Source organism: Oncorhynchus gorbuscha, linkage group LG08 (assembly GCF_021184085.1).
Source record: "Oncorhynchus gorbuscha isolate QuinsamMale2020 ecotype Even-year linkage group LG08, OgorEven_v1.0, whole genome shotgun sequence".
Taxonomy (NCBI): Eukaryota; Metazoa; Chordata; class Actinopteri; order Salmoniformes; family Salmonidae; genus Oncorhynchus; species Oncorhynchus gorbuscha.
Window position 1 is genome coordinate 75,713,140 of NC_060180.1, and position 13,731 is coordinate 75,726,870.

Consider the following 13,731-nt stretch of genomic DNA (forward strand, 5'->3'; position numbering starts at 1 on the left):
CGTCACTACAGAGCTGAGTTCCATCCTGTGTCGCAGCCGGCCACGACCAGGAGACCATGAGGCGTCACTACAGAGCCGAGTTCCATCCTGTGTCGCAGCCGGCCACGACCAGGAGACCATGAGGCGTCACTACAGAGCCGAGTTCCATCCTGTGTCGCAGCCGGCCACGACCAGGAGACCATGAGGCGTCGCTACAGAGCCGAGTTCCATCCTGTGTCGCAGCCGGCCACGACCAGGAGACCATGAGGCGTCGCTACAGAGCCGAGTTCCATCCTGTGTCGCAGCCGGCCACGACCAGGAGACCATGAGGCGTCGCTACAGAGCAGAGTTCCATCCTGTGTCGCAGCCGGCCACGACCAGGAGACCATGAGGCGTCGCTACAGAGCCGAGTTCCATCCTGTGTCGCAGCCGGCCACGACCAGGAGACCATGAGGCGTCCCTACAGAGCCGAGTTCCATCCTGTGTCTCAGCCGGCCCCGACCAGGAGACCATGAGGCGTCACTACAGAGCCGAGTTCCATCCTGTGTCGCAGCCGGCCACGACCAGGAGACCATGAGGCGTCGTTACAGAGCCGATTTCCATCCTGTGTCGCAGCCGGCCACGACCAGGAGACCATGAGGCGTCTCTACAGAGCAGAGTTCCATCCTGTGTCGCAGCCGGCCACGACCAGGAGACCATGAGGCGTCGCTACAGAGCCGAGTTCCATCCTGTGTCGCAGCCGGCCACGACCAGGAGACCATGAGGCGTCACTACAGAGCAGAGTTCCATCCTGTGTCGCAGCCGGCCACGACCAGGAGACCATGAGGCGTCGTTACAGAGCTGAGTTCCATCCTGTGTCGCAGCCGGCCACGACCAGGAGACCATGAGGCGTCACTACAGAGCCGAGTTCCATCCTGTGTCGCAGCCGGCCACGACCAGGAGACCATGAGGCGTCACTACAGAGCCGAGTTCCATCCTGTGTCGCAGCCGGCCACGACCAGGAGACCATGAGGCGTCGCTACAGAGCCGAGTTCCATCCTGTGTCGCAGCCGGCCACGACCAGGAGACCATGAGGCGTCGCTACAGAGCAGAGTTCCATCCTGTGTCGCAGCCGGCCACGACCAGGAGACCATGAGGCGTCGCTACAGAGCAGAGTTCCATCCTGTGTCGCAGCCGGCCACGACCAGGAGACCATGAGGCGTCACTACAGAGCCGAGTTCCATCCTGTGTCGCAGCCGGCCACGACCAGGAGACCATGAGGCGTCCCTACAGAGCCGAGTTCCATCCTGTGTCTCAGCCGGCCACGACCAGGAGACCATGAGGCGTCACTACAGAGCCGAGTTCCATCCTGTGTCGCAGCCGGCCACGACCAGGAGACCATGAGGCGTCACTACAGAGCCGAGTTCCATCCTGTGTCGCAGCCGGCCACGACCAGGAGACCATGAGGCGTCGCTACAGAGCCGAGTTCCATCCTGTGTCGCAGCCGGCCACGACCAGGAGACCATGAGGCGTCGCTACAGAGCCGAGTTCCATCCTGTGTCGCAGCCGGCCACGACCAGGAGACCATGAGGCGTCGTTACAGAGCCGAGTTCCATCCTGTGTCGCAGCCGGCCACGACCAGGAGACCATGAGGCGTCGCTACAGAGCCGAGTTCCATCCTGTGTCGCAGCCGGCCACGACCAGGAGACCATGAGGCGTCGCTACAGAGCCGAGTTCCATCCTGTGTCGCAGCCGGCCACGACCAGGAGACCATGAGGCGTCACTACAGAGCCGAGTTCCATCCTGTGTCGCAGCCGGCCACGACCAGGAGACCATGAGGCGTCACTACAGAGCCGAGTTCCATCCTGTGTCGCAGCCGGCCACGACCAGGAGACCATGAGGCGTCACTACAGAGCCGAGTTCCATCCTGTGTCGCAGCCGGCCACGACCAGGAGACCATGAGGCGTCACTACAGAGCCGAGTTTGATCCTGTGTCGCATCCGGCCACGACCAGGATACCATGAGGCGACGCACAATTGACCCAGCGTTGTCCGAGTTAGGCTGGCCCGGGATGTCCTTTTCACATCGCACTCTAGTGACTCCTTGTGGTGTGCCGGGTGCATGCTAGCTGACATGGGCGCCAGGTGTTTCCTCTGACACATTGGTGCGGCTTGGCAGGGTCGTGTTTCAGAGGACGCACGGCTCTCAACCTTCACCTCTCCCGAGTCCGTACGGGAGTGGCAGCGATGAGACAAGACTAACTACCAATCATGAAATTTGGGAGAAAAAGGGGTATAAAATCACACACAACACACACACACACACACACACACACACACACACACACACACACACACACACACACACACACACACACACACACACACACACACACACACACACACACACACACACACACACACACACACACACACACACTCTACCAGTCAAAAGTTGACACCTAATCATTCCAGGGGTTTTCTTTATTTTTACTATTTTCTACATTGTAGAATAACAGTGAAGACACCAAAAAAATCTAAATAGATGTTAGATTCTTCAAAGTAGCCACCTTGATGGCATTCTCTCAACCAGCTTCATGAGGTAGTCAACAGGAATGCATTTTAATTAACAGGTGTGCCTTCTTAAAATGGTATTTGTGGAATTGTCTAATACTGTATTTTTTAAAATTCATTTTTTGTCCTGAATTCAAAGCGTTGTGTTTGAGGCAAATCCAACATCACCGAGTACCATTTCATCATATTTTCAAGCATGATGGTGACTGCATCATGTTATGGGTATGTTTGTCATCGGCAAGGACTAGAGGTTTTTATGCCAAATAAACAGAAGATAGTTAAGTACAGGCAAAATCCTAGAGGAAAACCTGGTTCAGTCTGCTATCCAACAGACACTGGGAGACAAATTCAGCTTTCAGCAGGACAATAACCTGAAACACAAGACCAAATCTACACTGGAGTTTCTTACCAAAATGACATTGAATGTTCCTGGGTACCTAGTTAGAACATCTTGAGGATCTTTTCAGCCTCCTGAGGGGGAAGAGGAGTTAACGATAACTCAAGGAGGCTGAAAAGACCCTCTTCACGACTGTGTTGGTGTGTTTGGACTAGAGGTTAACTGATTAATTAGGGACGATTTCAAGTTCTCATAACAAAATCGGTAATCAGATTTTTGGATGCCGATTATGGTCGATTACATTGCATTCCACGAAGAAATTGCGTGGCAGGCTTACCACCTCTTACGCGGGCCAAGGTAAGTTGCTAGCTACCTGACATAATCACTAGTTAACTACACATGGTTGATGATATTACTAGTTTATCTAGCTTGTCCTGCGTTGCATATAATCAATGCGGTGCCTGTTAATTTATCATCGAATCACAGCCTACTTCGCCAGACGGGTGATGATTTAACAAAAGCGCATCGGTTGCACGAATGAACCTAAACATAATCATCAACGCCTTTCTTAAAATCAATACACAGAAGTATATATTTTTTTAAACGTGAATACTTAGTTAAAAGAAATTCATGTTAGCGGGGAATGTTAACTAGGGAATGTGTCACTTCTCTAGCATTCATTGCACGCAGATCCAGGACTAATTTGCCTGAATTGTTCATAATTATGACATAACATTGAAGGTTGTGCAATGTAACAGTAATATTTAGACTTATGGATGCCGTTAGATAAAATAAGGAACAGATCCGTATTTCACTGAAATAAACATTTTGTTTTTGAAATTATAGTTTCCCAGATTTGACCATATTAATGACCAATGAGTTTATTATATTAAAATGAAGTATATGATTTGATAGAGCAGTCTGACTGAGCGGTGGTAGGCAGCAGCAGCCTCGTAAGCATTCATTCAAACAGTACTCAGTTTGCCAGCAGCAGCTCCTCCCAATGCCGGTTGCACAGCGCTGTTTATGACCTCAAGCCTATCAACTCCTGAGATTAGGCTGGCAATACTATAGTGTCTATTAGAACAGCCAATAGTCAAAGGTATATGAACTACAAATGGTACAGAGAGAAATAGTCAACACCTCATAATTCCTATAATAACAACTACAACCTAAAACTTCTTTAACTGGGAATAATGAAGAACTGGGAATATTGAAGAATGAGCTTTCATAAATTCTGAAATTTAAAAAAAAGTTAGCTTTTCTTACATGGCACATATTGCACTTATACTTTCTTCTCCAACACTGTTTTTACATTTTTTAAACCAAATCGAGCATCGTTCATTATTTATTTGAGACTAAATAGATTTTATTTATGTATTATATTAAGTTAAAATAAGTGTCCAATCAGTATTGTTGTAATTATTACAAATAAATAAAAACAAACAAACAAACACGAAAAAAAATGTCACAATCGGCTTTTTTTGGTCCTCCAATAAAATCGGTATCGGTGTTGAAAAATCAAAATCGGTCGACCACTAGTTTGGACAAATCTTCAGTAACTTGGACACCGAAGAACTTGAAGCTCTCAACCTGCTCCACTACAGCCCCATTGATGTTGATGGGGGCATATAACTATACTAGATTTGCATTTTTTTTTTTAATGAATAATTTCAAAACCTTGATTACATTGGGATGTGTTCATATATGCCTCTGTATTGATGAGTTGGAATAGTCATAAATCACTGAGCTTCTGGGGATGTTACAGTCCTTTATGTCCAAAAACACCCTGGGATAACGCTTTGATAGTGATTAGCTTTGATCAGACGCAGCTAGGGCTACGTGACCGCGAGACGCAGCTAGGGCTACGTGACCGCGAGACGCAGCTAGGGCTACGTGACCGCGAGACGCAGCTAGGGCTACGTGACCGCGAGACGCAGCTAGGGCTACGTGACCGCGAGACGCAGCTAGGGCTACGTGACCGCGAGACGCAGCTAGGGCTACGTGACCGCGAGACGCAGCTAGGGCTACGTGACCGCGAGACGCAGCTAGGGCTACGTGACCGCGAGACGCAGCTAGGGCTACGTGACCGCGAGACGCAGCTAGGGCTACGTGACCGCGAGACGCAGCTAGGTTTACGTGACCGCACGGTGCGAGACGCAGCTAGGGCTACGTGATCGCACGGTGCGAGACGCAGCTAGGGCTACGTGATCGCGAGACGCAGCTAGGGCTACGTGATCGCGAGACGCAGCTAGGGCTACGTGATCGCGAGACGCAGCTAGGGCTACGTGATCGCGAGACGCAGCTAGGGCTACGTGATCGCGAGACGCAGCTAGGGCTACGTGATCGCGAGACGCAGCTAGGGCTACGTGATCGCGAGACGCAGCTAGGGCTACGTGATCGCGAGACGCAGCTAGGGCTACGTGATCGCGAGACGCAGCTAGGGCTACGTGATCGCGAGACGCAGCTAGGGCTACGTGATCGCGAGACGCAGCTAGGGCTACGTGATCGCGAGACGCAGCTAGGGCTACGTGATCGCGAGACGCAGCTAGGGCTACGTGATCGCGAGACGCAGCTAGGGCTACGTGATCGCGAGACGCAGCTAGGGCTACGTGATCGCGAGACGCAGCTAGGGCTACGTGATCGCGAGACGCAGCTAGGGCTACGTGATCGCGAGACGCAGCTAGGGCTACGTGATCGCGAGACGCAGCTAGGGCTACGTGATCGCGAGACGCAGCTAGGGCTACGTGATCGCGAGACGCAGCTAGGGCTACGTGATCGCGAGACGCAGCTAGGGCTACGTGATCGCGAGACGCAGCTAGGGCTACGTGATCGCGAGACGCAGCTAGGGCTACGTGATCGCGAGACGCAGCTAGGGCTACGTGATCGCGAGACGCAGCTAGGGCTACGTGATCGCGAGACGCAGCTAGGGCTACGTGATCGCGAGACGCAGCTAGGGCTACGTGATCGCGAGACGCAGCTAGGGCTACGTGATCGCGAGACGCAGCTAGGGCTACGTGATCGCGAGACGCAGCTAGGGCTACGTGATCGCGAGACGCAGCTAGGGCTACGTGATCGCGAGACGCAGCTAGGGCTACGTGATCGCGAGACGCAGCTAGGGCTACGTGATCGCGAGACGCAGCTAGGGCTACGTGATCGCGAGACGCAGCTAGGGCTACGTGATCGCGAGACGCAGCTAGGGCTACGTGATCGCGAGACGCAGCTAGGGCTACGTGATCGCGAGACGCAGCTAGGGCTACGTGATCGCGAGACGCAGCTAGGGCTACGTGATCGCGAGACGCAGCTAGGGCTACGTGAAAGTGATTCAACCCATGATTACATGTTCCGCTCCGAGACAAGCTGAGGAAATGCACTTGGGATAACATACATCAGAACCCTGTAGCTGATATGAAAGTGGATATTATTAGACCAGGTCATATAAAATAAAGATACCAGTGGCTGTTGCTTCAATTCAACTGAATTTATAAAAACAGGAGCCAGAAGGTTCTGTAGATCAGCAGGGCTGTAAAAGGTCAGTAGTGTCATAAAACTGTACTACATTACTCTAAAAATGTTGGCATCATGCTATACCATGCCACACTAGTTTGCAGATGACCACAAACAAAGTGTCCAACTGTAAGTCAGCAAGGAAAGTTAAAAGGCCTTTAGGCACCCTGAACATCACGAGTTCACCCGCTGTTGTCCCTCCGAGCCAAAGTGACAAGTGCCACTTATCGTCTTGTGAAAAGTGAATCACTATAATCATCATCACACCGTAAGCATGCGTCTAAATTGATACACCATCCAACTGGTAACTTCACGCTCAAAAGGGATATTCAATGTCTGCTCATATTTTCCTACCCCTTATTAGCGAGGAATTGGAAAACTTCCCTGGTCTGTGGTCGAGACTGTATTTTCTGGATAAGAGCGTCTGCTAAATGACTTAAATGTAAATGTATTTGAAATTCACTGCTCTGCATATTTTATGCGTGGGGCGACACATGAGGCAGTCGTTCAACGATCACTAAGACAAAGTGAGTCCATGCAACTTCTGTCACCCACATGTTTACTCCTGAACTTATGTAGGCCATAAAAAAAAGGGGGGTTGAATACTTGACTGAAGACATCTCAGCTTTTATTTTTAATTCATTTGTATACATGGGGCAGCAGGGTAGCCTAGTGGTTAGAGCGTTGGACTGGTAACAGGAAGGTTGCAAGTTCAAACCCCCGAGCTGACAAGGTACAAATCTGTCGTTCTGCCCCTGAACAGGCAGTTAACCCACTGTTCCCAGGCCGTCATTGAAAATAAGAATTTGTTCTTAACTGACTTGCCTGGTTAAATAAAGGTAAAACAAACACATATCTAAAAAGATAATTCCACTTTGACATGATGTAGTAATTGTGGGTAGGCCAATGTCCAAACAAATCACAATTTAATACATTTTGAGTTCAGGCTGTAACACAACCAAATATGAAAAAGGCAAGGGCTGTGAATATTTTCTAAATGACTATCAGCCAGGGGCATGGCTACTAGCTCTGGTCCAGGGCCTTAGTACTCCTTTCATCTCCATTAATGTTGTACAGGAGCTCTGGTCCAGGTACTCCTTTCATCTCCATTAATGTTGTACTAAGGCCCTGGACCACAGGCAGGGCATGGCTACTAGCTCTGGTCCAGGGCCTTAGTACTCCTTTCATCTCCATTAATGTTGTACAGGAAGGCTCTGGTCCAGGGCCTTAGTACTCCTTTCACTAAGGCCCTGGACCACAGGCAGGGCATGGCTACTAGCTCTGGTCCAGGGCCTTAGTACTCCTTTCATCTCCATTAATGTTATACAGGAAGGCGTACTAAGGCCCTGGTCCAGGCAGGGCATGGCCCTGGCTCTAGTCCAGGGCCTTAGTACTCCTTTCTTCTCCATTAATGTTGTACAGGAAGCCCTGGACCACAGGCAGGGCATGGCTAAGGCCCTGGACTTTCATCTCCAGGCAGTACTAAGGCACAGGGCATGGCTACTAGCTCTGGTCCAGGGCCTTAGTACTCCTTTCATCTCCATTAATGTTGTACAGGAAGGCGTACTAAGGCCCTGGACCTTTCATCTCCAGGCAGGGGCATGGCTACTAGCTCTGGTCCAGGGCCTTAGTACTCCTTTCATCTCCATTAATGTTGTACAGGAAGGCCCTGGACCACAGGCAAGGCCCTGGTCCACCACTCCTTTCATCTCCAGGCAGGGCATGGCTACTAGCTCTGGTCCAGGGCCTTAGTACTCCTTTCATCTCCATTAATGTTGTACAGGAAGGCGTACTAAGGCCCTGGACCACAGGCAGGGCATGGCTACTAGCTCTGGTCCAGGGCCTTAGTACTCCTTTCTTCTCCATTAATGTTGTACAGGAAGGCGTACTAAGGCCCTGGACCACAGGCAGGGCATGGCTACTAGCTCTGGTCCAGGGCCTTAGTACTCCTTTCTTCTCCATTAATGTTGTACAGGAAGGCGTACTAAGGCCCTGGACCACAGGCAGGGCATGGCTACTAGCTCTGGTCCAGGGCCTTAGTACTCCTTTCTTCTCCATTAATGTTGTACAGGAAGGCGTACTAAGGCCCTGGACACAGGCAGGCAGGGCATGGCTAGGGCCTAGCTCTCATCTCCATTAATGTTGTCCAGGGCCTTAGTACTCCAGGGCCTTTCTTCTCCATTAATGTTGTACAGGAAGGCGTACTAAGGCTCTGGACCACAGGCAGGGCATGGCTACTAGCTCTGGTCCAGGGCCTTAGTACTCCTTTCTTCTCCATTAATGTTGTACAGGAAGGTGTACTAAGGCTCTGGACCAGAGGCAGGGCATGGCCAGCCTTGTGCCACTATTGATGCATTACGAGGAGTAGATGTCAGCACTCTACACAGATTAAAATAATTAGTGTGTGACAATTTCTTTGATATGTTTTTAAAAACAACAAAACGAAGATAATGGAGAGTAATTGTGCAACTCCACAAAATAATGTCTAACTTATCACAATATGGATTTTTGTTTTAGTTCATGTCAAAATAAGTTTGTTACACACCAAATATGGAGTTGTGCTGACCAACCATCTTTCTTTGCTCCAGTTAAGGCCGGTATATACTTAGAAAAAGAAAAAAAATCTGAATAAACATGTTTTAAAAAAAAAACAGAAAAACAGAAACGTCTATTCAGCACCTTCAAATCACTAATTACTGCAAGCCACGCAACTCTACAACAGCTCAATACATTAGAGGATCCCAACAGGAAGGTTTTCCGTTGCTTGTAAAAATGTTTATTTAGACCTTTTAGGGAGGCACATAGTCTCATCCTCTCCTCATCCATCAGCCTTCCATGTCCCGACCAGGCTCTCCTCATCCATCAGCCTTCCATGCCCCGACCGGGCTATCCTCATCCATCCATGCCCCGACCGGGCTATCCTCATCCATCCATGCCCCGACCGGCCTATCCTCATCCATCCATGCCCCGACCGGGCTATCCTCATCCATCCATCATCCATCCATGGCTATCCTCATCCATCCATGTCCCGACCGGGCTATCCTCATCCATCCATGTCCCGACCGGGCTATCCTCATCCATCCATGCCCCGACCGGGCTATCCTCATCCATCCATGTCCCGACCGGGCTATCCTCATCCATCCATGTCCCGACCGGGCTATCCTCATCCATCCATGTCCCGACCGGGCTATCCTCATCCATCCATGTCCCGACCGGGCTATCCTCATCCATCCATGTCCTCATCCATCCATGTCCCGACCGGGCTATCCTCATCCATCCATGTCCCGGGCTATCCTCATCCATCCATGTCCCGGGCTATCCTCATCCATCCATGTCATCCATCCATGTCCCGACCGGGCTATCCTCATCCATCCATGTCCCGACCGGGCTATCCTCATCCATCCATGTCCCGACCGGGCTATCCTCATCCATCCATGTCCCGACCGGGCTATCCTCTCTTCAGCAATCAGTCTTTACAACCCATAGATAGATATTATTTTGAGGGTTGATAACAAAGAGCGATGTGTCCACTTTAATGAAATGTACCTAATATTTCCTCTACAATTACATAGCTGTGCCTGTGACAGGTCCCCTAATACAGCTGTTGATGTGTTGGCCACCAATAAGAGTTTAATTTGGCAACACCATTTATCTTTCTGCGACTGAATGTTGTTTTTAGAACGTCGATCCCATCTGAACTTCTAAAAAAAAAAAAAAAAAATGTCTGCACCTGACATGGGGGTAGACATGGGAAACTTCTGTCAACCAACCGTGATGTGACACTGTCAACATCACCAGCATTGGAGCCAAAGAGCAAGTAGTCACTCCTTTAGCTAGCTAGCTAGCACCAACAACTAATGTAAAGACAATCAATGCATTTCAGCAGTTGACACGTCTTGATTCAGTTTCACTTCTAAACACAATTATGTAGCCAGGTGGAACACCCAGCCCTGCCTGACAAGAAACATGTTTAGCTCAGCAGTGACTAACTTCCTCCCCAAGGAATAGCTATTTAACTAAGTAGGTCATAAAGGAGTGTCCTCCGAGCACAGTACTCGAGAGTATTGCACAACAGTCGGTGAGATGATCGTGGACTCTGGAATTCCAACTAACTAACTGTTTCCATTCAATCATTTATCTTTGGTTAGCAAGCCAGTCAATTTCCCCCAAAACATAGCCATCTTGGCTATCTAGCTACACAGCTAACGAACGTGAAGCAGGTGCATTCTAGCCCCATCGTCATGACAACTCTTTACTACCTAAACCAGCATATACAGCAGGGTTATTGCCATGTCCATGGATTTCCAACCAATTGGGTAACTTTTATAAAATACTGATGTTGCTGGTGAAAATGTATTGGCCATGGGTTGCAGGTTTTTGGGCTACCTTTAAAATTGCACCACAGCCACCATGGCATTTCTCATTATATACACACACATACAGAACAACAATATAAACGCAACATGTAAAGTGTTGGTCTCATGTTTCATGAGCTGAAATAAAATATTCCAGAAATGTTCTGTATGCACAAAAAGCTTATTTCTCTGAAATTGGGTGCACAAATTTGTTTTACATCCCTGTTAGTGAGCATTTCTCCTTTGCCAAGATAATCCATCCACCTGACAGGTGTGACATATCAATATGATTAAACAGTATGATTATTACACAGGTGCACCTTATGCTGGGGACAATAAAAGGTCACTAAAATGTGCAGTTGTCACAATGCCACGGATGTCTCAAGTTGAGGGAGCGTGCAATTGTCATGCTGACTGCAGGAATGTCCACCAGAGCTGTTGCTAAAGAATTGAATGTTAATTTCTCTACCATAAGCCACCTTCAATGTCGTTTTAGAGAATTTGGCAGCATGGCCAATCGGTCTCACAACAGAGGACCACATGTAACCACGCCATTCATCCGTCGCCCTCACCTCACGTTTCTGCATGATAATGCACGGCCACATGTTGCAAGGATCTGTACACGATTCCTGGAAGACGAAAATGTCCCAGTTCTTTCAGGACCTGCATACTCACCAGACACTTACATTTTAGTAATTAAGCAAGCGCTCTTATGCAGAGGGACTTTCAGTAGTCTGTGAGTGCATACATTTTTCACACTGGTCCCATTGAGCATGTTTGGTATGCTCTGGATGGACAGCGTGTTCCAATGCTTGCCAATATCCAGCAATGTCACACCGCCATTGAAGAGGAGTTGAACAACTCTCTGCAGGCCACAATCAACTGCATGTGAATATGTTGCACTGCATGAGGCAAATGGTGGTCACACCAGATACTGACTGGTTTTCTGATGCACGCCCCTACCTTAAAAAACTAAAAAACGGTATCTGTATTCCCTGTCATGTGAAATCCATAGACCACAGCCAAACCCTATTCCAAATTACTCTTTTCCTTATATGAACTGTAAACTCAGTAAAATCTTTGGAAAATGTTGTATGTTGCGTTTATATTTTTGTAAAGTGTATTTTAATAAATGGATGGTACATCTTCAGCTTGGGAAGATTTTAAAAATTGCACTAGTGGATGATTCTAGGATGGTAATGGAAAAAAGAAAAAAGGTTAGTCTCGAGCCCGGTTGCTAGGTAGCGAACATTGGCCAGAAAGTTGTAGTCCGAGGGGAGAAAGAGAAAGCGATTATAACCCCATGATTTACTAACAAATTATAATAGTAATGACATTAAATTCATATTTTTTATTTTTTTGGGGGGGGGGGTGAAATACAATAAGCCCCCCCCCCAAAAGCAAACTGTTGAGGCTTTTCGATTTGTAATAATGCAGTTAAAGCTATTTCACAATAGTTAACATTGTGTTAGTTCATCATTTCACAATAATGTTTTCTGAAAAAAAATTTTTTTTTGTTCTGTATATCAGGTTTATCAGGTCTAACCAGAGTTCCTAGTATTTTAATAACTAATTATATGCAGAACAGCTAACGTTACAGGAGAGCCTGAAAACGTAGCCAGCTTTTTTTTTTACCAAGTTTTTGACGGATAGTTAATATAACTATAATATAACTATATCAGCTAACGTTAACTTGCCTAGTTAATGACTGTTTGACAGGCAGGACACATTTACTAACGCTATCCTCTGTCCTTGGATGGTAGTTCTTGGTTAAAATAACTAACTAATAATAGCTCATTTCAATGCCGCCAGGACTCGTTTCCAACTCGCTAACGTTAGTTAGACACCCTAGGTATTTATTATCTGGATATTTTGTCTCAGGGAACTGGTAAAAAAAATGTTTAAAAAAAGTTTTTAATATAAAAATCAGAAGCAAAACCAAGATCCGCACCGGTTGACCACGTCACTACAGTACAGTGATTCACACAGCGGCCCGTCGCCACCGCCACTAGTTACCACAGTCATAAAACACAGATACAATGTATCTCCTTAAAATATAACCTTAACCACATCTCCTAACCGTATGCCTAACCTTAAAAATTAAGAGCAAACTGAACATTTTTGTTTTTGTTGTTTTTAAATGAACTTTTACGATAGACAATTTTTGACTTTACGGCTGTGGTAACTAAGTCTCCTTTTTCTCCCAAAACAAAAACCAAAATGGCGGGTTGGCCATTTAACATTAGAAACTAACCACACCAGGGTGTGTGAAATCATCCCCGAGAGAAATCCATGGCTTGTTTAAGCGGTATTAAATCCACTTACCTTTAAATCGGAGGTCAGACGGAGGATCGAGAACAAGGATCTGCTCTAACTTTGACATATTTTAGCTACAGTTGTCAGGAAGTCACTGACAGATGGAAATACTATTGACCGAGTCAGTCGCTGACTGAACGTGCACACGCCACGGGAGCAAATATTTGAACGCGCGATTCTAGTCCGCGTTCACGTGGTGTGTCTATATTAGAAACTAATCCTGTTGTAGTTTATTTGATAAAGTTACTTAGCTATTTATTATTTGAGCGATTCCACTTAACGCCACTTCAGCTATTGGGTATTTTGTTGATAGAGCTATTTCAGCTGTTCAGCTATTTCATACTGTATTCTAATCATGGCTCTTCATCCTATGTAAATACTGCTGTAGACATATTTTCTACTCTACTGCGCATGTTGTCTGTACACACCGTATATATGATATTTTTGTGAACGGGCTGGTGTACCTAATAAATCTGACCACTGAGTGTAATATATATACAGTTGAAGTCGGAAGTTTACATACACTTTGGTTGGAGTCATTAAAACTTTGTAACCACTCCACACATTTCTTGTTAACAAACTATAGTGTTGGATAGTCGGTTAGGACATCTACTTTGTGCATGACACAAGTCATTTTTCCAACAATTGTTTACAGATTATTTAACTTATAATTCACTGTATCACA

General features: G+C 47.4%; 1 protein-coding gene across 1 annotated transcript in view; it reads right to left on the reverse strand.

Annotated features, from left to right (window-relative positions):
- LOC124042188 (vesicle-associated membrane protein-associated protein A-like) overlaps window positions 1-13,208 on the reverse strand; it is a 49,053-nt gene extending 35,845 nt beyond the window's left edge. Inside the window, exon 1 of the mRNA XM_046360591.1 lies at window positions 13,056-13,208. Within this exon, the coding sequence (XP_046216547.1) occupies window positions 13,056-13,113 (58 nt within the window). The 5' untranslated portion in view covers window positions 13,114-13,208. The remainder of the gene's footprint in view (window positions 1-13,055) is intronic.
- Window positions 13,209-13,731: the final 523 nt, after the last annotated feature.